We start from the raw sequence: 27,301 nt of genomic DNA, 5'->3' as shown, positions 1-27,301 counted from the left end.
AGCAGCAGTAGCCAGTCATCTGTGAGATAATGAGCCACATATGAATCCACAGCATGTAATGTCCAGATGTCTCAAGTTAATGCAACCATTTGCTGTACTCACATTTATGCCTAACCTCTCTGTAGAGCCTGGGTACAGCTGTATCCATCAAAAGGTGTCACACACCTGGGTTCCAGTGCCTTGAGATTGGGGAGGGGAAAATGCTTCTTTTTGTCCTCCACATAGTTGTACAGCTAGGTGTCCTTGAGTTTCTTGAAAGGCACCTATAAATATTTTCTTAGCTCTGAATTGGCAGGTAGTTTTGTCAGTGGTCCCAGTGTTGGTTGTTTTGTAGAGACTGAGATTGATTATGAACCAGTCGGTTTCATGTATGCATGGCAAATGCATAGCAGTGCAGACAAATAGCCATAGACATCCACAGAAACAGCAGCCAGCAGTGAGGACAGAAAGTTTGCCAAAGTAAACTGTATGGTGGACCACCACGAAAACGTCCCTAATAATAAACCCAACCAGATACTATTTCACCTTCACAAACATGAACGTTTTCATGAAACTAGCAAAGGAAACACGAACAAAGCTAAAGCTATTCAGAGCTCAGAGCCAACCGCGAGCTAGGAGCCTCGGTATGAGCAAAGGATCAAGATCAAATTATGGAGACGAGTGAAAAAAAGAGAAAAGGGCTCATCTGGTGACTTTTTAAAAACACCGTAAAAGTGATGTAAGAACCTGACATTTGTTTTGTCGTGTGAATCTTTTGCTTTTGTTTGAGGTAAATATGTCAGGTAAAGGTGGATGTGCAGCAGCTCCCTTTTAATTAATTAGTAAATTAATTAGCTTTTCAGTTTCAGTGTGAGACCACGTGCTGCAAAATCAAATAATTTATTTTATTTTGAAGAATTTTATAATGTAGAAAATTAGATTTAGCAAAGATCACTATGACCAGGTCACACATAGAGAATAACCGAAAATTTGCAACAGCCAAGCTAATGTTCATAGTTCTCCCAGAGTATTTTATGACACTCCCATGTATTAGATCCACCTCCTTTGTCCCTTCCTTTTTTAAAAATCCAAACATAAGTCCATACTTACTTCTTTTTTTTCTAAAATGCTGCCATCTGTTTTAAAAACTTCCTCCCGTATGCCGATGTCACTTGGGGAAAAAAAAACACAAGATCACCATCTGTTGAACTGTTAAAGGAATTTCTTTTATTATTCTAGGGCTAAAAAGTTAGTATTGTCTTTGCAGATCATATAATAAAGTATCAATATTTGATGGGTCTGTATCAATACAGTATTATCTTTCAAAATATTGCAGTACTCTGGCGTATCAGCACCCTCTGCCCCTGTTACCTGGATGATGGAAAGAGAGGGAAAGCAAGGACTAATTATCCAAAGCAAACATTATTACTTGTCAAATATGGAGGATGCATTGTGATTGCATGTACGGCTACCTGTGGAGCTAGGTCTGTAGTATTAATTAGCTCCGGCAAGGAGGTTATGTGGTTTGTTTATTTAGTCTGTTTGTTAGCCGGATGACTCAAAAAGTTGAAGATGATTTGCATGAATATTTGGCCAGAGCCTGGGCTTGGCTCAACTTATTTATTTCAAATTTGTCATTTTACAAACTAGTCTAAATTCAGATATCCTTCTGGATCCAGGAACTCGTGCATGGTGCGGAGGAAATGATCAGCCTTGGCTGGGTTTTTGTAGTCTCTTGTTGTGAATGCTGATAAAAGAAGCAGGCTAAATTCTGGGCCGTGGCTCTACTTCCTGCTCAGATTCAGCCAAGTGCTGTAAAACGAACAGGACGGCTTTTTACGGTGCAAATGAACAGTGACTTGAAACATCCCAAAACAACCCAAGAGCTTCAGAAGACAAAGGATATTTAATGCTCTTAAATCGATGAGTCACTTGCTTGATTTTTTTTTTAACCCAACCGAGCCAGCTGTTCACTTATCTGAGACAAAAACTGAGCCACGAACGCTGAGACAAAAGGCAGCTGCAGTAAAGGCCTGGCAGCGCGTTTAGTGATGTCATTGCTTTCAGACTGCAGGTGGTAACTGACTGCAAACAGTCTGCAACAAAGTCACAACACAATCCTTATATTTATGAGTTTGTCCAGTTGCTTTGAGCTTGTGGATATGGTGGAAATGAAGTCGTTTTACTTTTCTGTTTTTCTTTTTAACATTTGAGCCTGGTGGTGGGTGGAAACAGATCTCCAGAGTTCTAATAATGGTTGCTTAGAGAATTGTCAGTCACTAATTGGGAAATCTTGGCAGTCTGTTTAATAGTTGTTGAGCCATTTCAGTCTGAACCAAAGCAGCGACCCACCAACTGACACTCGGCTCCCTTGAGCCACTAGTGTGGCCAAAAAAACAAAAAAGAGAGAGACCAATTTAATGTTCCAAGCCAAATCCACCTTCACTGCTGATCTAACTCATCAGATCAAGACTGCTGTATCTCACTCCACCTGCCACGGTATTTACTGATAGTGCCACAGTCATTTATCAGTTCCAGTTGGTACTATATCACTCCAGGACACCCCTGACAGTGTTATTTGAATGACTTCCAGCTTGTCTCCAACGTTGTGTCCTTCCAGATACTTTTAGATGCCAACGCCGTTCAGTTTGGAGGCCTCCCGCTTGGCACCTACACAGCGTCGCCCAGGCAGGCCTCGCAGGAGCAGACCGTGTACGAGGTGTGCGTTTGTCCCAGTGGCAAGATCTACCTCTCTCCCGCAGAGAGCAGCTCCACCTGCCAGGCCATGAGCAACATCTGCCTCTGGAGCTGACCTGGGAGCAGCGGCGGTTGAGCGGAGACAGTTAGAACATCTGCTCTGGAGCTGCAGAGAGCGGGATGGGTCTCTCCGATGGTACAAATGACAGAGTGGGACACTGAGATGGAGCTGGTAAGAGAGGCTGCGGTCAGGTCAGCACAGAAGCATCCAGGTTGCTACCTGCAGTGCGTTGAAGGAGGTCAGGACTCTTCCACCAGTGGAAGTCGCAGCGGCTCTCTGAAATCAGGAATATCCCACACGGAGAGGAGAGCCTCCATCTCCTTATTAGATTCAGAGGACACGACTTTTATTTTTCTACTCCAGGTTGAGTGCTGGCAGGCAGTGACTGTTTTTATGATAAGGAAGAAGAGGAGAGGCGGGGATGGATGAAACACAGGTGCCTTCAGCTTTAAATGGCTTCATTCTAAAACTGTCTGTGCAGCTGGAGTCAGACATTAGCTGTAATGGTAGAAAGTGGAGTAAGCACAATGATGTTTTTTCCTCTAAAAATCCCATAGACTGAATATAAAAGATGGACATAATCACTGCAAAGCCGCTAACAGGTGTGTGAAGCCTTGAGTGTAGCTTTTTGATGGGCACATCTTTGTTAGATCTAACAAACTGAGCAACACTGCACAAACATACATGAAAAACTTGCTAACTACATGCATTACCCAGTTTGTCCATGATGGCACCGATGGTGACCTTTGTTAAAGTAGCCCTGAAAATACTGATTGAGCCCAAAACATGACAGAAAATGGTTTATTGTGTTCATGAAGAGAGAAGTAGGATCATTTTCTCATACAGTCGAGCTTCTTTCGCAACAAGATGAGTCGCCCTCTGCTGGTCATTAAAAAAAATGCAGGTTTATCCACATTGCAAAGTTATTTCCATGTTTTATATGCAGTCTATAAAAAATTTTGATTGTTTTTGTTTTTGAATGATCTCAATAGGTGTGTGTTTGTTTTCTACTCTGTCAGAGGTTGTGTATTAAACTTGTTTCTGTGTGGCACTCATCGTTCTTGACATTTAACTATTCCCCGAGGTTCAGGTGGACAGATTTTCAAAGACTTCGCTCTCTAAGATAACTATGACATGATGCACTGCAACTTTAGCTGGAAGACCGTCTCATTGAGAGTACCCGTTTGGAGCGTATATCACATATTATGTGATATTCATTGCGTTGAAAATTAAGTTTAGCTGAATCAAGGATAACTTAAACTATAAAGAATGAACATCATGTGATCAAACGCTCCAGAACAGCAGGTCAGTGGACCTTGTGGTAAGTGTTTCTTTGACATTTGTTCAATGACAGGGGAAAGTCCCCCGATTCTCGAGTACTACAGCGCCACCAGTAGGGCAGAAGTTGAAAGTGCATTTAAGTCGTACCTCACAAAAAAATTAGGTGTGGTTGGATAACTTGAGACTATTTCAAAGCACCCTATTAAGTCAGTTTCTGCTATACTGAATTTTGTTAAAGCATTTAATACACCGGGCACGTTTGTTATTTTCCCCAAGTCAGCACCAAAGAACGCACAGACCATCTTCAGATTAAGCCTCACAAAAGCTGAAATTAGTGGCAAAGTTGACAAACAAGCAAAGTCGCGTACCGTCAAAGCTGCGATTAGTCTAAACTAAACTCCAGACAAATGCACGTTGGGTGACTTAGTAATTCTAAATTTGCTGTAGACGTGAGTGTGGATGGTTGTGTGTCTCTCTGTGTGTTTGCCCTCTAAGACAAACTGGTGACCTGCTCAAGGCGTGCCCCACCTTTCCTGCTATGACAGCTGGGATAGTCTCCAGCTTCCTGCGACCTTAAATTAAACAAGTGTTTAAGAACGTGGATGGATGGAAATGTATTTAATAGTCATCTCAAGGTATTTTATATAACGCATGCTGTTCACCTTAACTGATATTCACTATCTTGTTTCTTTCTTTTTAGGTCTCAGGGCTCAGCTGGTACTCCAGTCTCCTCCTTCATACTGGTGGATGCTGTAGGTAATACTCAAGTACTACCACACTTACAAAACTCCAAACTAACCCTTTAAGTTGCCGTGCACGTGTCATCTGTGTGGCCGCTGCAGCTTTGTCCCACAGGGTGTATGGTGCACGTTTAGCAATGACATGTGACAGACGTAAACCTAAATCATATTATTACATTTAATTTAAACATACCTGTTTATTTAAGGTCAGTAAATGATTTGCAGAGTGTATTTAGGTTCTCTTTTCTCATGTGAAATATCTCTGGCTGAAGAAAACGAAAAGCCAGAGAAAGACACAACATGTTATCCACCGGTACTTTTATAGCTGTGATCCTTTAGCTTCTCTGCGAGTATCAGAATTCTTTCTGAATACATTTGTGCTGTCTGTTGCATCGCAGCTCTTTAACATTTGAGCCACATTTTCTTGCAGAAGGTTTGTGCATTTTCCACTCTGCATGAGAGACTATAGGGGCTTGTGTTATAGGGTGATGTCATGGTGCAAAGCCTCTATAGATTGGACGAATTACACCCAGAAAAATGCATAACGGCGCTGCAGGTTGATACGCTCATTTTCCAAACCCCACCCAGTTAATCGGAGCCAGCCTAGAGTTTTATTCTTATAAATTGAGAGACAAAAAGGGAAGATTTTGGAGTACTTACGATTACACATCCAGTGAAGGGGGGAGGGAAAAAAAATGCCCTTCTTTTCCAGCCTGTGGCCTGGAGAGGAATGAACAGCAGTCTGAAAAAGCAGCAGAAATGATTCAAACCTGCCTTTTAACAGACGCCGCTACCTCTCTTTTTCATAATTCTCTCTCTTTATAAAGCCTTTTTTTCTCTGCCACAGGCAGTCTGAACAGAAGAGGCAGAGGAGAGTGTTTAAGGAGCAGGGTTAAGAGCTGATATTATCGAGCCCGCTGCTGTACATTCACGGCTGGGTGCACTTCACACGTTTTCTGCCTCTAATTAGGTCCAAAGTTGCCATCAAGGAACCCGATTGGTGTCGCAGGAACTCTGTGGCTGCTGTATTTTAAAGTCTCGCTTTTCAAGAGGGGCTCTGCGGCAAGCAGGTAGTTAGACGATTCACACAATTAACACCGCAGGCCCCTTCAGAAGTCGCATCAAATCTCCAAACTAATAACTCGCTCCCCTCCACCTGTAAGAATACATAAACCCCGTATGAAGGGAGTAGGGTGACAGGTGAGAGGAAATCCGTTCACATTGGGGAGTTGAGTGTTTTCGCTCCCGGCTAAAGACGGCCTCTTTGCATTTGTGATCATGCTGAAGCATTCATTTGACTCAAACACGCACCATATGCTTAAGACCTCTGAGAGTATCCCTGCTTTGGATTCACACCTTCATATGCATATCAGTTAAGAAGCTCAGTGTGGATATTTGTTTCTGATCCCAAAGGGAGGGGGAGGCTTGATTGTTTGGCGTGCCGAGCCAGAAAAAGTTCAGATTTTATCCTCAGTTTGTGCTTCTGTTCAGATCTGTCCAATTCATACACCTGTTCAGAGCTTTTGCCAATGAGATGCCATGTTGTTAAAATGCCAGCATTTTCTTCGTCTTCTTCGTGCACGTGGCTCTCTATTCACAGGTTGAACGCATCTTGCCAAGCTTTCTGTTTCACTCCTGTCTTTGAGTAAAATATTAAGCACGCTCGTAGCACGATGCGATAGATTTGTAGAGCACTATACCTGCAGTCACCCACGTAACAAAATGACTCAAAATTGAGGCTGCAAAGAAAAGTCAGTAACACAAAACCATGGTGTTTATTAGAGTGGGTGTGTATTAATGTTTTAGTGGAGAAAGCATGTTTAATGATGGCAAATGTTGAAGCTGCTGTAGCTCCAGGTGCTACAAAGGAGGTGTGTGGTCCATGATTTTAACTCCATGTGCCATAAGGGTGAATTTATAAAATATAATTTGTCAGGATTTTTTTCAAGGCTGGAACACCGTTTACTTCTGGCTCACATTTTAATGCGTTTGATTTTGCTGCCATCTATTGGCTGATATAGGTCTCACATTTACAGCTCCCTGTTCAAAGCTGGATTACTGCCTGAACACAAAGGGCACATGTCCCGAGAGCCACTCCCACAGTTTACTGAGAGCTAATTATTTTTGGTTTAGTTTATTGTAGACATATGCACTGATCACATATATTTAATTAAGGAAGTCCTGCTCTAAATGTTCATCAAGAGCTCCATCTTATGTGCACATTTTCCAAGTTTGACATTTACCTACGACCACGCACCAGCGCGGTTTTCAAGAAAAATATAAATTAGTCTTCAATCCAGATGTAATTGTTTTCATCAATTTTCTTTTACTTATCCTCATCAGGGTCATGGGCGGGCTGGGGCCTATCCCAGCTACCACAAGTGGGATACACCCTGGGCAGAAACGTGGATGTCAATATTCTGATTTACCAAGATTTCTCCTGGAATGGGCTCCATCCAATTTTGGCATTTTTACTCACTCAGGTTCAGGGATGAACTGATCATGTTGGTCAAAGCGTCAGGTGACTTCACAGCAAAACAAAAGTTTAAGGCTGATTATGACAAAAGTTCAAAGACTTTACCCCCAAAGCGTGACATAATGTTAAAGACATGAGCCAACAGGGTGAATGGGTGCTCCATCACCATGGTGGTTAGCACTGTTGCCTCACAGCAAGGTCTTGGGTTTGAATCCACTGGCTGATGAGTTTGCATGCTCTCCCCGTGTCTGGGTTGGTCTCTCATGAGACTTCCTCCCAAAAGTTCAAAAGTATGCAGGTGTAGCCTACCTCTCAACTAATGACAACAGCAACAGGCTTCAGCACAACAACAACCCTGTACTGCAACAACTGGAAGAAGACGGCTGTGACTCTTTTGTGCCCATCTGTTCCATCATTTTAGTTTTCTCTACTTATGAGTTTGAAAAATGACATTTTGCCCTGATTTTGGTGTTCCACCGTTTTTCTTGTCTGTACCCGCTGTAAGTAAATCTTTTTAGCAAGATGTTTTTCTGTTTCATTTTCACCTGTTTGGATTGCAGATGGTGTGATTTGTGTAAACAATGCCCTTCTGTAGGGGGGAGCTGGAATAGCCCTAAATGTGATCACTTTGCAGATGATTTATTTTATTGTTGATCACTGACCACCTACATGTCGAGATCAAGACCTGATTCACACAGATCTGGTCCACTTCTACACTTTCAATCACATCTGTAACAGGACACCCCACTACAAGCGTTCTCTAGAAAGGTCCATCAATGCCCCATGAAGTTAGTTTATATCTTTAAAAAAAGAAAAGAAAAAGAAAAGGATGATGCAAGAATCCAGAGTATAAAGAAACTTTAATTGTTGGATTAAGAACAACCTTCACAATTTGAGGACTTATATATATTTTTAAAAAAATGTGCAATGGCATTTCAACCCTTGAGGTTTTTCATTTAAGACACGTTTCAGGTAAAAATAAACTAGGAGCAATGAAACAGCATAATGCTTGTGTTATACAGCTGTATTAAGCTTATAGTAAATGTATAATAAGAATTCTGGATGACCATAATGACTACAGATAATTTTGGAAAACCGGCTGACCACAGGCCTTAATTGAACATATGTTTAGGCTCTATATATTAAGTATTTCGACATAAACAAAACTTGAGGGATTCCTGCTGCTTAACATGTTTAAAAGAAATTATGTTCAGAGCCAATGTAATACTGTATTTGATGACCAATGTTACTTGCATCACTCAAAAATTGTCCACAGAACAACTTTTTAATTAACACTCAAATTTACTTGTTTACTGAAACAGACTGGCGTGCTTAGCTGTAAGCCTGCTCTGCAGTCTTAGACTAATCCGCAGACTTTAAATAAACAAATATGTAAATTATACTGTTTTTTTTTCTGAATACTAACATTTAAAATACATACCCAACCCTTCCATGTAATTGTCAGACTGAAAATTTTGGCAACATGAAGCTTTTGTTAACATCTGGATTTATCACCTTGCAATAACACGATATTTTCAGACATAACTTACCAGGTAATTTTACATAAAGCTATTACAACAGGAGAACCTGTAGATACTGTTGATTAGTCTGTATTGGACAAGAAGTATTTATTGAAAACAACATTCAGGCCAAGTAGCAGCTGGGTCTTCATTCAGTAGTCCCCTCTGTGGTCGGGGATGAGTTTCTAAGGACGTACTGTCCTTTGGCTGTTCTCGTTATGCCTGCAATAAAAACAAAACTACATTTTAGGTATGAGTCACTTAAACTTAGCAGTTTAAACACATAATCACATTATAATCCTGCTATTTATGTGTTGGATAATTAAATAGCTTGCTCCTTTATGGCAGGGAATAAAGTTTTGAACTATTCCTTTAAACTCTTGGCCCATTTTCACACAAAGTCTCATCCTGGCAGGATGGTGTCCCCAGGTGTCCTTTTTCTTATGTACCTTTCAGCAGGACACTTCCAGTAATCAGACTGACGCTCTCTCACTACTTAAAGTATTCGGTTTGGTTCAGGCGAGAGAGCTGCCCGGGTAGAGCGTGCAGGAGGCAGCATAGTCAGAGCTGTGAAGTCTGGTATGAAAGGACTCACCTCACGTTCTAATCTGGCAGGTCATCAGCTCTCAGGGCAGATCTGGAAATACCCAAGCCTGCAGGAATCCTGTCCGGATACCTGACAGCAAGCTTGTTGTGATTCAGCTCAGAGCCCTGATGAGTGAACACAATACTAGTTTAGTGGGTGGAGGAGTAACCTGGACATGTGATAAAGTATTCACCAAAATCACAGAGAGACGTGTGACCGTGACTGTGTGATAAGGGTTACACGTCAACAACGCATTCACAGCATGATCCAGACAGTTTCAGAAGACTCAAACAAAAACTAGACAGACACAAGTGTAGAAAAAACTGGCCCAAGGAGATTAGGAAAGGGGGCACACATAAAGATGAACCCCCTAAAATGCAAAATTCAGGGCTTGAAGCAGGGCAGATTTCTGACCCTGGAGATTGATGCACTTCTTTGCCTGCAGTCTGAATTTTTATTCACCAATGTGGGCCTCTTTTTTTATTCATATTTAGTTGAATAGATAAATGACAAATTAAAACTCATTTCATAAATTCAAGGGCTTTTGTAGCTTCGGTGTCTCGGGGAGTTAAAATTTAATGATACATTAAAGAATCTAAAGCGGCCCCGCATCCTGGATTTCTGCCAGAGAGCCATCCTGCAAATTACAACAGCGTCTGCCTCTCTGCAACTTCACAAACAGTACTACGGAATTACGACACAGTACCACAATAAAGGATGCACTTACATGAAAACGTCGGATTGCTTCATCACAATGTTCTTGTTTTGTATAGTTAACAAAGGCACATCGTTTGGCAGTCAAAACCTTGACGCTGTAGACGACCCCGACCCTGCAGGACAGGAGTGTGTAAAAAAACAAAACAAAGTTACCATAAAAAGTGTCTCACTACACTACAGCAATGCAGAGCTGTTTACTTTTATTACATAACAAACCCTAGAACTCCACTACAGGCTCTTACTTGTTAAACAGGTTTGCAAGCATGGAGTCAGTTACTGGGAAATTCAGGTTTCCCACCCAAACTGGAAACAGCTCCCTGTTGAAAGAAGACACCATTTAAAAAAACAATATACGACCTATCCACAAAGTCTGTTTTGGGGATAGCTACACAATCATTTATAATATGCACAGTAAACAGTTTAAAAAAAAAAAAAAAAAGCGCCTAATGATTTTCTGCTCTAATGATTTCCTGGGATACACCGTCTAATTAAAGGTGAAAGAATACCAATAAAGTACCTTGTCTGTTGACTAATTAAATTTCGCAATTACAAAAACAGATCGAGAATCTGTTTTATTATTAACCTCACGCTGCTTCTGCTTCATGTAATCAATCCACCTGTTTACACTAGCTGTGGATGAAATTGTGGTTATGAAGTTTGTGAGGCTGTGCCATTTGAGGTCATTATTATCCAAGTGGAAACCAGTAAATCAGCAATAGTAACACAAAGGGCCATTTCTGAGCTAAAATATCAAACTCCGCTTTTGTTTTTTTAGGCATAGATTCAATCCAAGTAGGGCTGCCACAAACGATTATTTTGATAGTCGACTAGTCAGATTATTTTTGCGATTAGTTGACTAATCAGATCATCATCCATTGGACGTACAGCGTACAGCTTATTGCACCAGCAGCATCTGCTCTTATATAACTATCATTAGCTTACAGCTTTAAGTGTAAGGTATGTGCTAACTAAAAATAAAGACAAGATGATAGTTTATTAAATTTTAATGAAATCTGCAGATTGTTTTGTTGGAGGTTAATAAACTCAGCCATCTGCTCCTTGCTATCTAAAATATAACAGGACACCGGAGTATATTCTCGAGCATCTCACACTTCTGATAATCAGCTGTCTGCTTGACGTTTATTCAGCTGTGTAAAAACTATAACTTTAATCTCAGCCGAACCGATTTACTCAGGAACAAATAAAATACTAAAAAAAGCCAAACAATAACATTTTAAGTTATCAAGTGACTTATATATCATGTTTAACCTGAGTAGCAAAAGACCGCAGTCTTTGAAAACAATGTGCCGGGAGTCCGGTGTTCTCACGGCTCTAGTGAGCCTTGCCCCCGGCTAGCTATCGAGCTAGTGGGTAACAGACGTCTCCAAAAACGTCGGAGCGCTTTTGAAAATATGTGGTGTCTTGATAAACTGAGCAGATATTTGAGGTTTACACAGCTACATTCTCGCCTGAAAATACGTTAAACGTTTATTTTGTGACCGAGAAAGAGTAATAAGAGTAATATTAAAACTAACTAGCTGCCGCCATTGTTGGAAACTAAGCTGGGTTGCGCTATGAATTCTGGGACAGCTTCTTCTACTTCTTCGGGGTTTAACGGCAGGTGGCATCCTTGTACATGCAGTGCTGCCATCTTCTGTTTCAGTCCGTTATTACACTCTTAAATCCTACTACTTATTCCTGCGTCTTTTGTGATCTTACAAAGCCTCAAACGACGCGTCGACTATTAAATTGGTCGTCGACGATTTTGATAGTCGACGTAATCGTGACTAGTCGACTAATCGTGGCAGCCCTAAATCCAAGCTGAGTGAGTGGCTTACGGTGTTCTCTCGCTTCATTAGTGGTGCCGCACAGGAACAGTAAGCAGAGAAATTAAAGGGCTCCTGGTGTACAACCTCAATCCCACATTGTTACTTCTGCACAGTTATATTAGACTACATTTACTCCAAGAATTAATCTGTTGTGAAATCTAAACTAATGTATTATGAGAACTTTAAGCCAAGAGTCCAGTCTGGATTTTTTTTTCCCACCATCACTTCAAAAGATCCTTCGTGAGAAACTTCAATTTCCACTATAAACATTATCGTGTTAAAAATCCAACATCTCAACCTTCCACATAAGCACCCTGCGGTGAGAGTGAATCAGTACTCACAGTGGTGGTCGATTAACGCCATTGCTGGCCTTCATGGGCTGAGTAAGAATAGGCTTTGATTGACTCTGAGCAGCAGATGTATTCTGGACTGCGCCCAAAGGTTTGTTCATAAGTGTTTTTTTCAGCGCATCCTTGGACTGAGCAGGAGGACGCACAGCGGCAGCAGGTGCAGCGATTGTGTTGGCTGAAAGGATTGGAGACACTCCAGTGACATTTGCTACTTGAACAGGTGGGAGAGAGCCGTTCAGAAGAGCTCCTGCACACAAAGATCAGCAATTAAACTGGATAAAAATACACAGTTAAACACACTTCGTCAGTTTGAGCCTAATATATAAGTGATACTCTCTGTGGATAATACACAGGTGAGCTACAAGAACAAAAGACTTATTTCCACAACTGCGGTGGAGTGAGAAACTCACCTGGTCGATCGTTTAACTTAGACAGCACTTCTAGTGATTTTTTAACCGTCCCATGAATTATTAAAGCATTTGAGCTCTGCTCTCGAGTAAAACCGAACTCCTGAAGGAAAATAGAAACAAGTTAAGAAGCACATTCAATAAAGGCTAAGTCTTCATTTTCCCAACTTTCCCTCACAGCTGAAACCTCGAGCTGCAGGCGGTTTTTCTCATCTCAACTATGAACATGTTAGCACTGTTTCTGGTTGGATTCAAGTACACAATGTAGTTACATGCATGTAGTGTAGCACTACTTTTGACTCCTGACGTGACTGCACCACTAAGCGCAGCTGCTACATACCATTAGCTGTGTTATCTGCACACGCATCAGCTCCTGCGCAGCTTCTGCACACGAACTGTCCAGTTTGAGAACTTCCGTGAAGGCCAGGGCAGCTTCCTCATACCTCTGAAACATTACGGACAGCAAGAACTTCAATTCAGAGTAAACCTGGGTTCAGATCATTTTGTTGCTTCACTAATTGGCCTAATTAATCAGAACACTGAGTCAGAAAAAGTCTAATGCTTCTTTCTCAATAGTATCTACTCGACTCGACTGTTTCAGTTGCTCCCTGTTACAGTTGAGGATCACCTCAATGTGTGTGGGGTTGTTATAGCAACACGGCTGATGTCATCTGTATGTGAGGCGATAGTATACGGCTTTTTAACAGACTTTGTGGAGCCATTTCCCTCGTTGACAGGTTTCAGAACTGGCGCTCTCATGACTCATCAAGTGACGTGACTGACTGGCCAATCAGTGGCACGCGGTCTCTTTCCGTCACATTCTCAGATTGACAAGGCGACATTGTCAAAGTCACTGTAACCTGAACTGTAAACATTACAACCGCTGACGGGTCACATCTAGCATGTGCCGCTATACAGCCGACTGCAGCTGCATCAACAAGTTAAGACTAAGCTAACTTCCCTGTGACCAGCACTCAAGTTTATGTCCCTTTTTAATGTTTCTCATTGGTTGGAAAAATGTGTTGCTACTTTGGTTAAAGAGTGCTTTGTAACAAAAAACACACAGCATATTAAACATGACATGTGAGGGTTGTTAAGATTAGATAAAAGCTTTATCTTTACCTTTAGACCAGCCAGAGCTCTTCCCTTCCTATACAGGCCTTTATCCCAACCTGGACATATGCCAAGCGACAACTCTGCATCCATTAACGCCTTCTCGTATTCTTGCAACTTCTCAAAACAGAAGGACCGATTTCCAAATAGCCTGCGACAGACACAAAGATGGCATTAAAGCTAGTGGTGCAAGTTAAATCACTGCTGTTACTTAAAGTTAGGTAAGCAGGCATGTTCTTACTTAAACTCTTTTGGGTTGTGCTTAATTGCATCTGTGAAATACTTCACAGCCAAATTAAAGTCTCCAGCACTCGCATGCTTATTTCCAATGACTAGGGGAAAAAAAGAAAAAAGAAAATCTCATGTGAAATCTCACTGATAAATATTCATTTTACGCTTTCTTTAAAAGTCAAATCACCTCACTGAGAATTTATGTGAATGAATAATGATGAAACTTACCGGCAAGCTCTGTGCTTATTTTTACATGGTCTTCAAAGGAGGGAACGCTGGGAGCAGCAGAGTCCTGCGTAGACAGAAAGAACAGAGTTTCAACCTTTAACGTGCACCAAAAGACACAATACAGCAGGTTTCACAGCTTTGTGGTCATTCTCCAGCGTTTCCTTCATCACTGCTGTTTTATCTAAGATGTTTACCTAACAGATGTGCACACATTTCATTTCTCTGCGGTGAGTTTCACACACCCACACATTTTTGTTTTGACATCTCAGTGAGGACATCTAATTGACATAATGCTTTCCCTAGTCGCTGACCTAACCCTTAGCCTAAACCTAACCATAACCTAAATGTAGCCCTGACACTAAAACCACATTTTGAGTCTCAAAAATTCCTTCAAACCCGTGAGGAGAGGCACTTCTGTCCTCACAAGTGACTGTTGGTCCACACAAATATAGTAAAATTCCAATTTTTGGTCCCAACAAAGACGTCTAAACGGGTACAAACACACACGAGTAAGAAGGAGGAAAAACGTAGTTTCCGTCTCCTACTTAACTCACTCGTATAGAGGAAACACTGTATCAATCTGATCTGTATGCGAGCTTCTTCACCTTCTTTGCAACCTCCCGTTCTTCATGTGATTTTTCAGGGCCTGTTTTGTATTCTTCTTTTTCTGGCATCTTCTTTTTCTCCTTCTTCTCCAGTTTAGGCTTCTGCTCCAGTTTATGCATGGCTATAAGAGCAGCTTTTCTTACAAAACTACTCGTCATATCAAGTTCCTTAAAAAGAGATGAGAAAAAAATGTAATTGATGAACAGAAAGTGACATAATATACAGCCAAATCTTGTGCGATCATATTTTCCTGTATTCAGTAAATTGGATTAAAAGAACAGTATCAGGTTAATGGCATTTTACACCATCAGGCATCAATCAGTGGTTCATTTTGAGAATGATATCCACTCTTAAAAGTGCTACCTCTGAGTCGCCTGAGTCGTTCTTGGAGTTGCAGTCTTCATCACTGGAAACGTCGCTACTGTCACTGCTGTCTGTATCTTTGGCTGAGGCCTGCGGTTTAACACTAGTATTGTTATTGGCTTTGTGTTCATCATTAACGGCTTTACCCTCCTCTGCATCATCTTTTCCCTGTAAAGCACAGAAGACAAGTTGAAATAAGAGGACTGTTTCTTTTTTCAAAACGTGTTGCATAAAACAATCATCACCTCCTCGTTTTTTTCAGGGTTCAGCTTGTCCTTCTCCAGCTTCTCGAGACGTTTCCTTTCCTTCTGTTTCTGATCAACAAACACACGCAGTGAACATTACTCACACGAGCTGACATTTATTACCAATCACTTCATATTCAAGAAAGCAGGATTTACCCGTTTCTTAAGCCGCTTCTTCTCAGCTTTGTCTTTCATTTTTTTAGATTCTTCTAATAATCTGGCTTTTCTCTCAGCATCCTAAAGAAGCAGATTTGAATCATTTAGAGTCTGCAGCACAACTTCGCATCAAAAAGAAAACGGTAAAACTAAACACTTACGCGCTCCTTTGTCTGAAATCTTACAGGGGACGGGCAAGAAGAATTACGGGCTGAAGAGTATACAGGCTGATATACAGCGCTGGATGACCTCAGGCGGTTTGCAGGGTATCTATGGAAATCATGACTCCAACTAACATAATCATCATTGCCTGGGTCGTCTAGATCGTCATCGTAGTCAATACCTGTAGGAACAATAACAAGTTTCATACAGTCACACAAATAAAGACCGACACACTCAAATGTGCACAGCAGACATGTTGCACAATATCTCCTTACCAAGAAGGCCACATCTTATTATTCTTTGCATATGAGGACGTCCTTCAAACATCCCTAAAACAGTTCTCTAAACAGGAGGGGGAGAGAGACAAAGAGATTTGAAAAGTATTCACAAACAGTCACGTACAGCCCTCGCTCGCAGCCTCTCCAGCCTTGAATTCTTACCCACATTCCACCTACATCTGGATCCCAGTATGATAAGTGTGGAGTATTCCCACAGCTGCTGAAAAACTGCACCACTGCCAGTACTCAGCATGCCTCTGAGCTCCAGTAAGAATGCTGGCACTGAAAAGCACCACGTCCAAGAGTTTCACTTTCCTTTATCCAGAAGCTCTGAGTCACTGTATCAGCAGGCAAGCCCCTTTCTCTGGTCTTGCACTATAATAAATACACGTAAATGCAACAACAAAGCAGCCTGCATCTAATTTAGGGATGTGGAGCATATTCTCATAGTGAATACTATATTTTAGTCAGACTTCTAGAAGAATCACTATAAGAGCTGTAATGTTGAGCACAAATGCAAATAGAAGGTTGGTGTGATTAAACAAAGCTATAAAGTCTTTTCTCTGCACTTTAACAGCACCAATAAATTACAGTGGAGCAAAGTTTGCCTGGCACAAAAATAAATGTCAAGCGTTACATAATCAGCTGTGCAGTTATCTGATCCACTGGAGTTGTTTGTGGAGCAGCTTTTCCTGTTCAGTCAACTTTTGATGTGCTAATCTGTACATCTTGAGTTCCGCGGCAGAAAAAGGAAACCCACAGGCAGATTATACACGTGGGAGGAAAAGGGGCAACAACATGCCACTTAATGAGGAAATGTCACTAACCCAACAGATACGAAGACGGCACTTTTCCTTAGAATAATCCACGGACTGGCTTAGGTTTGTTATGGAGTCAATATATTATATTCGGAGCAGAAATGTCCACTTAAGACCACTTTGCACGTACAATACGAGATTATTACGTCAAATATCCGCCTCACTGTCACGCAAAAAAGTAAAGCATGGTTTGCAATTCCTTGTAGACTGATTACTAATATCACTGTATTCTAAACCATTTCACAGACATCCTGCTCACTGGTAAAGCTGTGTTTAGATTTCCGTAAGAAGCAGCTGTGCATGTACAGCGTTTCTGTGAATACAGGATATGTACAGGAAGTGACACGGCGCAGTGTTTACATGTTTCCATTCAGCAAATCAGACTGTGCTGCTTTTACGGCAAACCTGCGAGGAACCCACTGATTATCTTAACACCTTTCCGGTCCCCAGACCCATAAATTTCCCCCACGAAGTAAGAGCCAACACGCGGGGAGCTTTTCCACAAAGCGTAAGCTAACGCGCGCGTAAACTTTAAGGAAGAGAGCGTACTTACGAACATATGAGGATCCGGAATCTCTGCAAAAGCAAACAAAAGAACAAAGAGCAATATAAATACAGTCGTTTCAATAACCAGACTTTGGCTCCTCTCAACACAAACATGACTCCTTCAAGCGAGCTAGCTTCGTAGCCACGTTAGCCAACAACTTTTTAAAAGACACAAAGAGCGCTTTCTTACCCTCCTCGTCTCTATAAATCTCCATGTTTACTAATATAAGTCCTGTCACGGCTTTACACACTCTCACAACGCAGTTATTGTCACCCTAAGTTTCATTACTAATGCTAATGTTAGCAGCCTCTAACTTTTGCTGCCGACATACTGGTGCGCTCCCTCTCGATCCCTTTCAACATCGCGTGAACGCACACGAGTGCGCGGGCGGGACTTGCTTTTATTGAACGCATGCGCGCCGTCTTCCTGCCCCTTTCCCGGACACACGGATGACCATTTGTTGTTTATTTGCAATAAAAATGTAAATGTAGTGGGTCTGTTTCAGTCCTTGAACCAGCAGATGTGTCTGATAGCTCTGTAAAGCCTACTTTGGTATGTGTGCTACTAGTGGAGGAATTTAGGAATTAACAGCATTAGACTGTGTTGTACATGTTATATCATTATAACAATATAGCCAAGTACGCACCGTAGACACTGGATTGGCAAAAGCATTGGTTCGTCTGCCATCACACGCATATGAACTTCAGCGGCCATCTTTAGGTTTAATATGATGTTGATCCACTTACAGCTTCCAGATCTCGCGGAGAGGCTTTCCCCAAGGTTCAGGGGTGTGTTTATAGGATTTTTTTTTTTTTTTAAACCATTCTTCCAAAAGTGCAAAGTAGGGTTTACATGAGAAGGTCTCCTGTTTTATTCATGCTAACAGTGTTCTCTGGTTGAGGTCAGGACTTTGTGCAGGCCAGTCAAGTTTTTCGACACCAAACTCACTCACTGTCTTTATGGATCTTACTTTGTCCACTGGTGTTCAGTCATGCTGGAACAAAAGGGTCCATCCTCAAACTGTTTCCACAAAGTTGGGGACGTTGTCCAAGATGTCAGTAAGTTCCTTTCACTGGAATGAAAAACAAACTCACACCATAATCCCCCCACCACAAAACGTTATTAGTCAGAAAGTATCGTGCTCCTGGCAACCAAATGCAGAGTCATCCATCAGATTGCCAGAAGAGGTCTGCAGTGTTTTTTGTTTAAAGAGAGGGAACACTTCCTGCCTCTTCTCATGTTTTTTCTTTAACAATTTAAAGTGCACAGCTGATTAAGCCTTCTCTGAGGAGCAACAATGTTAGGCTACACATAATACATTGTCTGATATAAAGAAGCCCACCTCATCATAAGATATACACACTAAATACTGCCAGCACAGGGTTAGATAAAATCTTAAACAGTTTATTTATTATTCAGTTTATTGTTACCATACACACCTGCACCCACCCAGACATTTCTGAATATTTTCCAATAGACAAAAACTTGCAGTTTTAAACAACTACAGGTTAAGCCATTAATAGAAGGAAAAATAATATCAGTATTTTTTCCATTAAGAAAAAGAGTTTAGCAGGAAATGTTAAAATTGTCAAATGTAATGTTCTATGATGTAATGCATGTGTAATTATGTTCATCACTCAAAGACACACTTCTGTCATGTTTTCTTTCCCAACAAGTGAGCTCCGTGCTCACTGCAGTTTTAGCTCCTTTATAAATCATGAAGCAGCGGTCTTCGATCATGTTATAAAAAACTGTCTTTGCAAGAGTTAAAAAGTCAAAACCCTGAGTTAAAAACTTTTAAAAGCTTATCCGTCCCCACTTTTCAAAGGGGCAGCGACAGAAGGTTGTCATGATGGCCAGGACTTATGTGCTGAAAGCAAGTATAACAAACAGTGATCAGTTTCCATCAATGCTACTCTACAATCCTTCCATGGCGAACAGAAAAGGCAATGAGTCTGCGGTAGGCCGAGATGAGGAGGATGATGGCTCCTGCCACCATGCCGCAGATGAGGCTGAAGGTCCAGCGAGGTCCCAGGTGGGTGTAGACATGGGAGACGAAGACCGGGCCGAGTGTCCGTGCCCCGCTGCCCGACGCCGTCAGCCAGCCCATGTACACACCCTGGTGAAACATTTGAGAAGTATATGGGCACATTCAAAATTATTTTAAAGCATCACACGTTTGTATTTACCTGAGGTTTGGGTCCAAGGATTTTGGAATACAGTGTGTAGGACATCACATTGCAGGCTGGGTATCCCACTCCAATGAGGAAGTCCGCTGAGAAGAACTGAGCTATGTGTATAGCGGGAGTATACTGGCACCAGGTTTGTTCAATGGGACACCCCGTTGGCTCCACAGTACTGTTCGGGGCTGGCATGAGGTCAGGCATCTGAGTCACAAAGGAGTTGTTTTTTATGTCTGTTTGTGAAAGAGGAGGGTAAAAATTAGTTTAAATCTAAACAGATGCTTGGAAAGATGTAACAACTACACACTGAGCTGTCAAGAGTCAAAATGGCAACAACTGGAAACTAATCTGACTACTTAATTCAACTGATCAATACCTGCCCACTGGATTTTAGGATAATGGTTTCCCCATGGAAGAAGAATAAAGAAGCCACAGAAAATAATGACCAAGCCGATTAACAACACAGGCCGATCTCCGAATCTGGAAGGAAATTAACGAAATTCAGGAAAGGCGATTCTTTATTTGATGTAATTTATATGTGCAGTGAGAGGGGTGATACCTAAGAGCAGCCACTTTTACAGCCAGAAACACCAAGATTGATACAAATCCGATGCAGCAGAGAATGATCCCGTTGTACAGCACAGCTTCTTCCCTTGTCCAGGCAAACATGTCCATAGATAAGGGCGTGGTAATTCTGAAGAAAAACACAAAATCACAACAGAGTACAAAAGAGGCTTTAAAGAGAGAGAAAGACTGCCTAGACTGGATATAAAAGACGGGCGTAGCTCTGGCTGAGAACTGTCACCATGCTCGCATTTTGAAACCAGATGTAAATTGGAAGCTTGTCAGTCACAGAGATAATCTATAGAATGAACTTCCTGTTACATTCAAATCTATAGAATGAACTTCCTGTTACATTCAAATCTATAGAATGAACTTCCTGTTACATTCAAATCTATAGAATGAACTTCCTGTTACATTCAATGAGACTTAAAACTACTGATTGAAACCATAAACCAAGTGTGACTGAGGGTACAGACCAAGGAAGTCAAAGTGCTGTTTCCCATAGACATCAGAACAACTTTAGGTCTTTTCACTTAAGTACAAAAGTCACACCCTGCTGGCCAATTTTTCGATACAAAAAAAAAATGTTCATGCCTTTTTAATTTGTCATTTATTAAAATTATAAATATATATTTTATCTCAAAAGTACAGTTTTTAAATTTAATGTTGCTGAAACAACATAATAATAAAAATAATAATAAATCTATCTGATCGAGAAATCACTCATCTTTGGAAAAGAGAGTTTATTACAGAGAAATGGCTCTTTCCAAAATAAAAGCTATACTATACGCTTCTTCTGGGCTATATTCTCAGCAGCATATTAAACATATCAGGTCCCCATAAGGAGAATCATGTGCTAACGGCTGTCTAAATGACTCGGGTAAAGTTTGTAGCATGCGTGCTTGTTGTTTTTGTCTGCTTCCACTTGTCTTTGCACTAGGGTGATGTCTGCGTAAATGTGCAGTCAAATTTGTTGTATTCCCACTAGTGCTGTCAGTGTTAATCTCGTTGAAAATGACCTCTGTAACTTTGCTCTGCTTCACTTCAGCAGCATCAGGTAATGTTCTTGAGATGATTAATGGTTTTCTTCAGTTTTTGTTCAACTGCAGAATATTTAAAGGTTATCTGCTACAAAAAGCCAGGACAGGAACATCATCTACTTTGACACAAAGTTATCTGCTGTGATGCTTACACCTCTGATGAAGTCTCACATGTACTTGTAAATGATCATTATCTCAATATTTCTGACTGAGTCAAAATGAAATCAAATCGGGACCTCATGAATCAAAATTGAATAACTAATAGAAATCAGTGGCGATACCCAGCCCTACTTGGAACCAGCTTTTATGTACCATCTGTGAGTCTGACGTCTTTGAAGAAATACATACGTCTCAAAGATGGCAAAGATGAACATGATGATGAAGAACAGGATGTTGGATGTCATGACAGCCACCTGATCGATGCTTTCAACAGTTTCTTCTGAAATATCAACTCTCTCTAGAAAACAAATATATCTTCCATCAGAAACTGTAAAACATGACTCATTTATTTCCATACTCAAAATGTATGATTCCTTTAACATTAGCCATTCAGACTCGGTGCAGTACTGCTTTATGTCACTCTGTATGTTAAATGACTTAAAAATAAATAAATGTTTTAGTCCAAATAGTTTTCATTTTTTCTGTAAATTGACTTCAGGAAGTGGTCTTTCCTTGGCATACAGTAAATGCTAAAGAAAAATAGATACACCTTCTGATGTGTAGTTGATAGATTGAATGTGCCTTCCATCTTCATCAATGTGATGCTCTCTGATGGAAAGAATCAGACATTTTAGTTAAAGGGTATATCCACAGTATTTTTTAGTCCATGTAAAATAACAAAATGAACAGTCAAATAGTGAAATTTTCCAGAACTATTCTACTAAAGACCAATCCTTTTTTTTTCCTTCAAAAAATGGTTAAGGAAAACAACTTCACATGTTAAAGACAAGTCAAAAATATTTCAGGACACAGGAGTATCATTGTCAAGGCCTACAATCACCTTCATGAATGTAAATACAGATAATTTAAAAGGTGTAAGCAACCAGTTGAAGGCCAGACTAGACTTTGCCAGCAAACATCTAAAAGAGCACAGCTCTGTAAAAAAATGCTTGTTCAGATAAACCCAAGATTAACTTTTATTAACTTGTATCGAAATGATGGGAAGAGAAAGGTATGGAGCAGGAGAGAAACAGCTCATGATCTGAAGCATACCACATCATCTGTCTAACATGGAGGGGCTAATATTATGGCAGACATGTATGACTGTCAGTGGTGTTTTTGTGACTGCTGATAGAAGCAGCAGGGCTGCACTCTCTGCTCGGATTCAACCAAACGCTCCTGATCAGACTGTGTAAACAGATAATGACCCAAAACAAACTGCAAAAGCAATATGAGTTTCTCAAATCAGCAAAATGAAATGTTCTTCAAATTCACAGAGGACGTTTTTTAGGTTATGAAGAGAAACTTGGATCATTTTTTCAGTATGTTCAATAAAACTCAAAAGCACAAATAGTGCTTTAAGACAGAATTTGAAAGAATTGTGAACCTTCACATTTATACGGCATTTAAAAACATTAATTATACATAAACTGACAGATCAACAATACTAAACTCTCAAACAGTCCTGATTTAAATCTTTGACCCTGGTGACCACTAAAGTTAATTTAGGTAGTGCCTCAAAAAACAAAGAAAGAAAAAAAGAAGAAAAAAATCCCAGTTGAGGGATGAAGACAGATTTACTACAGTACAGAGATCAAGTTTATGGCAACACTATGTTATACACAAACAAGAAGTCACATCAAGAATTTGTTCAGTCACCTCAGCAGAATGACGACGAGCAGGATGTTGATGAGGCCGAACACTGCAGCTAGTAACGCTGGGGTGGTATACATGTTGAGCTTCAGCGCTATGAAGTCCAGTGTGACACCTTCCTCTCCAATGAAGGACAGACATGCCTGCAGGGCTGACATGTACACAGAAAAATAAACAAACATTAAAACTGATCTTTTCTTCAGCAAACTCGCAGCTTTGCTCCCTGTTGTCAAACTTACCTGGCCCGAGGATGAAACCGAGGGCCTGGCAGGCACTCATGTTAGCCATGGCACCAGTCCTCTCGTTCAGTGATGTAGCTCCAGCAACATAGGACCTGACCACAGCTACGTTACCTGACATGGAGAGACTGAAACGTGTCATGGATCATCATAAAGGAAACAGATCAATTTGCTTACTAAGGAAATTATATCAAACTTTTAGGTCTATATTTAAATGATCACCTGCTCCGAAGCCCACAAAGACTCTGGACATGAGGATGTGATACTTGTTATAGGTCTTCGGCAGGTACGCGTAGGCATAGTAGATGTTGGCTGCCAAGTTAATGAAGATGGAACACACCAGTGGTTCCCTGCGTGGCCGATGATTGGACCACCAGCCAAAAATGGGTGAGGCCACCATCTGTCCGATGCTGTATGCTGCAACCACCCATCCCAGGAAGCTGGCATCAGTGCTGTCATCAGTCTGTAAGAAATGAATGCTCCACATTAGACCTCCTAGGAAACCTAGTACAACATCAAACCCCACTGTTGATCAAAGCCACCACATATTAAACTGAATACATGTTTAGGCAATAATTCCACCGGCTTTCAAGCTGCATGAAGTGGAAGGAAAGTGTGAAGAAAAACTTCACTGGTAGACCAATGTCTCAGTGTAACAGTAAAATCAGAACATGCAGGGTCCTACACATTGTCCAACCATAAGGAGGGTTTATACACATTATTTCACCTCTTCATTGCATACAAGTGTATGTAGAAAAGTAACAACATTTCAGGCTTTCAAATATACTTGGAATCCAGTTTTAGGACACTAAAGTGGCATACATCAGGGGTGTCAAACTCAAATACACAGTGGGCCAAAATTCAAAACTGGAACAAAGTCACGGGCTAACGTTAATATTTATTGAAATATATTTATTCCTCCAGATATAAGAATATATCTTTTCTTATGAACTCAAACATGTTTTGCTGAAAAACTGAATATGGAACAAGCAAAGCTTAATACTAAACAATATATATTTTAGCTGTATAATACCAGTAGGCCAGCTCTAATAGTAATTTGGTATGGCTTCGCGTACCAAATTACATGCCATAGGTGTCAAACTCTGGCCCGCGGGCCAAATTTGGCCCACAGCCTAATTACATTTGGCCCGCGGGCCAGAGTTTGACACCTATGGCATACATGAATATATACTGCTGAACTGTAGCTTCAAAAGCACAACACGTGGTGCAACTTAAGTATACTGCAACTTAAGTAAGACAGAAGTTGAATTAAACATAATGGAATGAGCAAAAAAACATAGCAGAAGTTCAAGGAGAAAAATGAACTCACAAAAGACGACTGAAGTGTTTTTGGGGAGACAATGGCATGACAGAACAGCGGCGGACATGACAAGCTAACAGAAAACAGTGAATCATCCTATTAAAATCAGAATCAGAATACTTTATTAATCCCGAAGGAAATTATGTGTTACAGCAGGCAGCACGCTAATGGCGCATGCACACTTACAAAGGAACCTTCTGACCAAACACATCACGGGTCATGTAACTGCAGTCTGTTCATGTATATAATGAACAGACTGCAGTTACATTCAAAGCAGTTTAAAGCATTTAATTAAAAATCCAAGCACCTTTGTAAACCTTGAAAACACTACATAAATTCAAGTATTCTCCAGCACCCGTATAGGAACCCTTCTTACAAGTGCTTAATCTTTCAGTCATTTGACCGCGGCAAAGAGCAGGGCACTATATCCTAAATTAAATCCCCAACAATCCTCTTTGCATCTTTCACTTCCTCATTAAACACCCAAGACTGCATTTAAGTAGCAAAAACAAACCACGGAGCTTAGTTTGTATTATTGACATCAGTTGAATCAGGCAACAATCTTCAGCCCAAAAAACACTGTGTCATACTTACTTACCTTTTGCAAATAGGGCCAAAGTGATGTGATGACAATAGTGAAACCTGAGAGAGAGCACAGATCACATTAATGACACACAAGCTGTTGAAGATGCTCAACATGTTTTTAGGCTAAAAGAGACTGAAGTTATTTCATGTCTCATCAAATGGCATCACAGGTCAGAAACCACAGTTTTTCTGTTTTTCCTGTAACAGTGCTGAGATCATGACTTTGAACATGATAAAAGTGTTATATTCCCGTGTCCTCACCTACACTACTGAGGAACATAGTGAAGTACATGACTCTGATGGACCTCCACCGACTTCTGTAGTCATCATCCTGTGAGTCATCGCTGCTGACATGGAGTACAGATTATCCATAAAGTTATCCATAAAGGATGACATACCAGCAAGACAATGTAACCTATATGAGTAATGTACTAGCCAGCAAGATATATGGCCAAGTGACAGGTCAGCGTCTCCTTTTTATAGGAGCGAGAACACAGTATGACAAAGGAAAACTGGGTTAAAGAATAAAGGTGAATAAAGCTGCTGCACCCACCATCTCTGACTGCAGTTGCGTGTTTTATTTAGCGACTGTAAATAAAGTCTACCTATGTTAAGTTGCTTTGTAGCTTAACTCTGTTGCTTACATACGGCAAAACAAACACAACACAAGGCCAGTAAATCCAGTGCTTCTACAACCTGTTGGGTAACAGTGTATTCATACTCAAGCTTCCTCTCGTTGTTTTTATTTAGGGATGCGGCTATCTGGACTTACCTGGTCCTCTCATCCCTGAGCAGCGGGGTGGTGTCGTCGGGTTCAGGTTGAGTCATCTTTTAACAAAACACTAACTCTGCGATATTATGACTCCACCCGTGGACTTTGAAAAAGCAAAATAGTACTTTTAGGTCGCCATGTAGTCGAGGGTCAGTGAACGACACTTGCTAACTTTCACCTCTCCCATAAAGCTCCGAGTAGCTAGCTAGCTAACGTTAGGGACAAACATTTGGCACCTTAAGTCATATGCACGAGTCTAACTGATCCCACAAACCATGATAAATGGTCGTTTTACCAAGAAAAAAGCACATAAAGCACAGTACGCCACATAAAAACTCGCAAAGCTGGACTATGATATCAGTGACAGCTCTAACACGCAAGGCACCCATTATTTAAGCATCGGCTTCCGGTAAATTCTTTCAAAATAAGGCAAATTGAGTCCCAATTAAACTGTGTTCTGCCGGGGTTTTTCTTCAGTACGCTTATCATATCTTATCAAAAACTTAACATGAAATTATTTATATAAACATTAAACACTTTGAGGTGTCTTTCCTTTGTTGTTGCACCAGCTGCGCAGTGTTTTAGACGCTAATTTCGAATAACATCCGTGTTTACTCGACTGTTAGCGCGCACCTTGACGAACCGCGCTCACGTGAAAACTAGCAAACCACCCAAACACAGTCCGAGGGTCACTTGATTGGATCGGCGAGAAGGACGCCGTGCTGCGATTGGTGGATGCAGTTACAGTGCGGGGCTGATACAAAAGTTATTTAAAGGGAAAATAGTTCAGCTTTAATGTAGAAGAATCTGAGCACAATTATTGACTTTTATATGTGAAAAATTAGAGTAGAATAGAATAGAATAGAATAGTCCTTTATTGTAATTGTACATGTACAACAAAATTCTACAGGAATAAAATATAAATATTAAGACGTCATAAATAAATAACAAACAGGAGAAATATGTACAAAACAAGAGGAATATATACAAAACAATAGAAGGACACACATTAGTGAACAGGATGCAACATGCTTGAAAGTAGTGCAGAGGACTTGGTCTGAATATAATTCATGTGTGAGTGACCTGAGTATTAAGGTAGATCAAGAGTTATGACAGATCACCTTTTAATCTACTCATGACAGTATTAAAATATTAAATCACATGAGATTTCAAACTGCAGGAAAATCACTGGAGTTATAAGAGGCAGACAACTAGACACACCACATGTATGCTATTGCTATTTATTGTGGTTTAACCTGTCAAGGACAAAAATGTAAAGAAAATTCTGCATCAAGCGTTGAAATCATAGCTTTCCTACTTTTGGTAAGCCTGGATTGGTGGCATGATGGTTAGTGCTGCTGTCTCCCAGTAAGAAGGTCCTGGTTCAAATCCACC

The 27,301-nt window shown here is 40.7% G+C and overlaps 3 protein-coding genes across 6 annotated transcripts in view; 1 reads left to right on the top strand and 2 right to left on the bottom strand.

Moving 5' to 3' along the window:
• LOC102787026 (zeta-sarcoglycan-like) overlaps positions 1 to 8,601 on the top strand; it is a 59,451-nt gene extending 50,850 nt beyond the window's left edge. Inside the window, exons 8-10 of one of the 3 annotated variants that reach the window (XM_035914547.2) lie at positions 2,600 to 3,173; positions 4,719 to 4,774; positions 7,102 to 8,601. In XM_035914547.2, the coding sequence (XP_035770440.2) occupies positions 2,600 to 2,791 (192 nt within the window). In that variant the 3' untranslated portion in view covers positions 2,792 to 3,173; positions 4,719 to 4,774; positions 7,102 to 8,601. Of the gene's footprint in view, positions 1 to 2,599; positions 4,775 to 7,101 lie in introns of all 3 variants that reach the window. The other 2 variants (XM_006806270.3, XM_035914546.2) reach the window with 2 other exon arrangements.
• On the bottom strand, positions 8,078 to 15,953 carry LOC102787308 (uncharacterized). The gene is made up of 15 exons (XM_087838331.1): positions 15,747 to 15,953; positions 15,586 to 15,666; positions 15,430 to 15,498; positions 15,185 to 15,352; positions 14,821 to 14,988; positions 14,216 to 14,279; positions 13,998 to 14,088; positions 13,766 to 13,907; positions 12,984 to 13,088; positions 12,647 to 12,746; positions 12,228 to 12,483; positions 10,300 to 10,374; positions 10,068 to 10,170; positions 9,350 to 9,465; positions 8,078 to 8,976 (listed from the first exon to the last, which is right to left on the bottom strand). Exons 1-14 carry the CDS (start codon positions 15,951 to 15,953, stop codon positions 9,358 to 9,360), a joined length of 1,737 nt encoding a protein of 578 aa, XP_087694457.1. The 3' UTR covers positions 8,078 to 8,976; positions 9,350 to 9,357.
• Positions 15,954 to 18,773: 2,820 nt separating this feature from the next.
• On the bottom strand, positions 18,774 to 26,730 carry mfsd8 (major facilitator superfamily domain containing 8). Of its 2 annotated transcripts, none has more exons than XM_087837279.1 (12): positions 25,907 to 26,730; positions 25,396 to 25,481; positions 25,148 to 25,191; positions 23,451 to 23,691; positions 23,229 to 23,342; positions 22,996 to 23,140; positions 21,887 to 21,945; positions 21,526 to 21,634; positions 20,133 to 20,267; positions 19,950 to 20,053; positions 19,580 to 19,806; positions 18,774 to 19,509 (listed from the first exon to the last, which is right to left on the bottom strand). In XM_087837279.1, the coding sequence occupies exons 1-12, from the start codon at positions 25,960 to 25,962 to the stop codon at positions 19,303 to 19,305; spliced, it is 1,527 nt and encodes a 508-aa protein (XP_087693405.1). In that variant the 5' UTR covers positions 25,963 to 26,730; the 3' UTR covers positions 18,774 to 19,302. The 2 variants fall into 2 exon arrangements, with proteins under 2 accessions (XP_087693405.1, XP_087693409.1); XM_087837283.1 differs by having other exon boundaries at positions 25,396 to 25,478.
• Positions 26,731 to 27,301: the final 571 nt, after the last annotated feature.

The sequence above is a fragment of the Neolamprologus brichardi genome, chromosome 3 (genome assembly GCF_056152115.1).
Source record: "Neolamprologus brichardi isolate AB-2024 chromosome 3, ASM5615211v1, whole genome shotgun sequence".
NCBI classification, from domain to species: domain Eukaryota; kingdom Metazoa; phylum Chordata; class Actinopteri; order Cichliformes; family Cichlidae; genus Neolamprologus; species Neolamprologus brichardi.
Note: the sequence above shows the minus strand (reverse complement) of the source record. Positions and strands in the feature narration are given on the sequence as shown.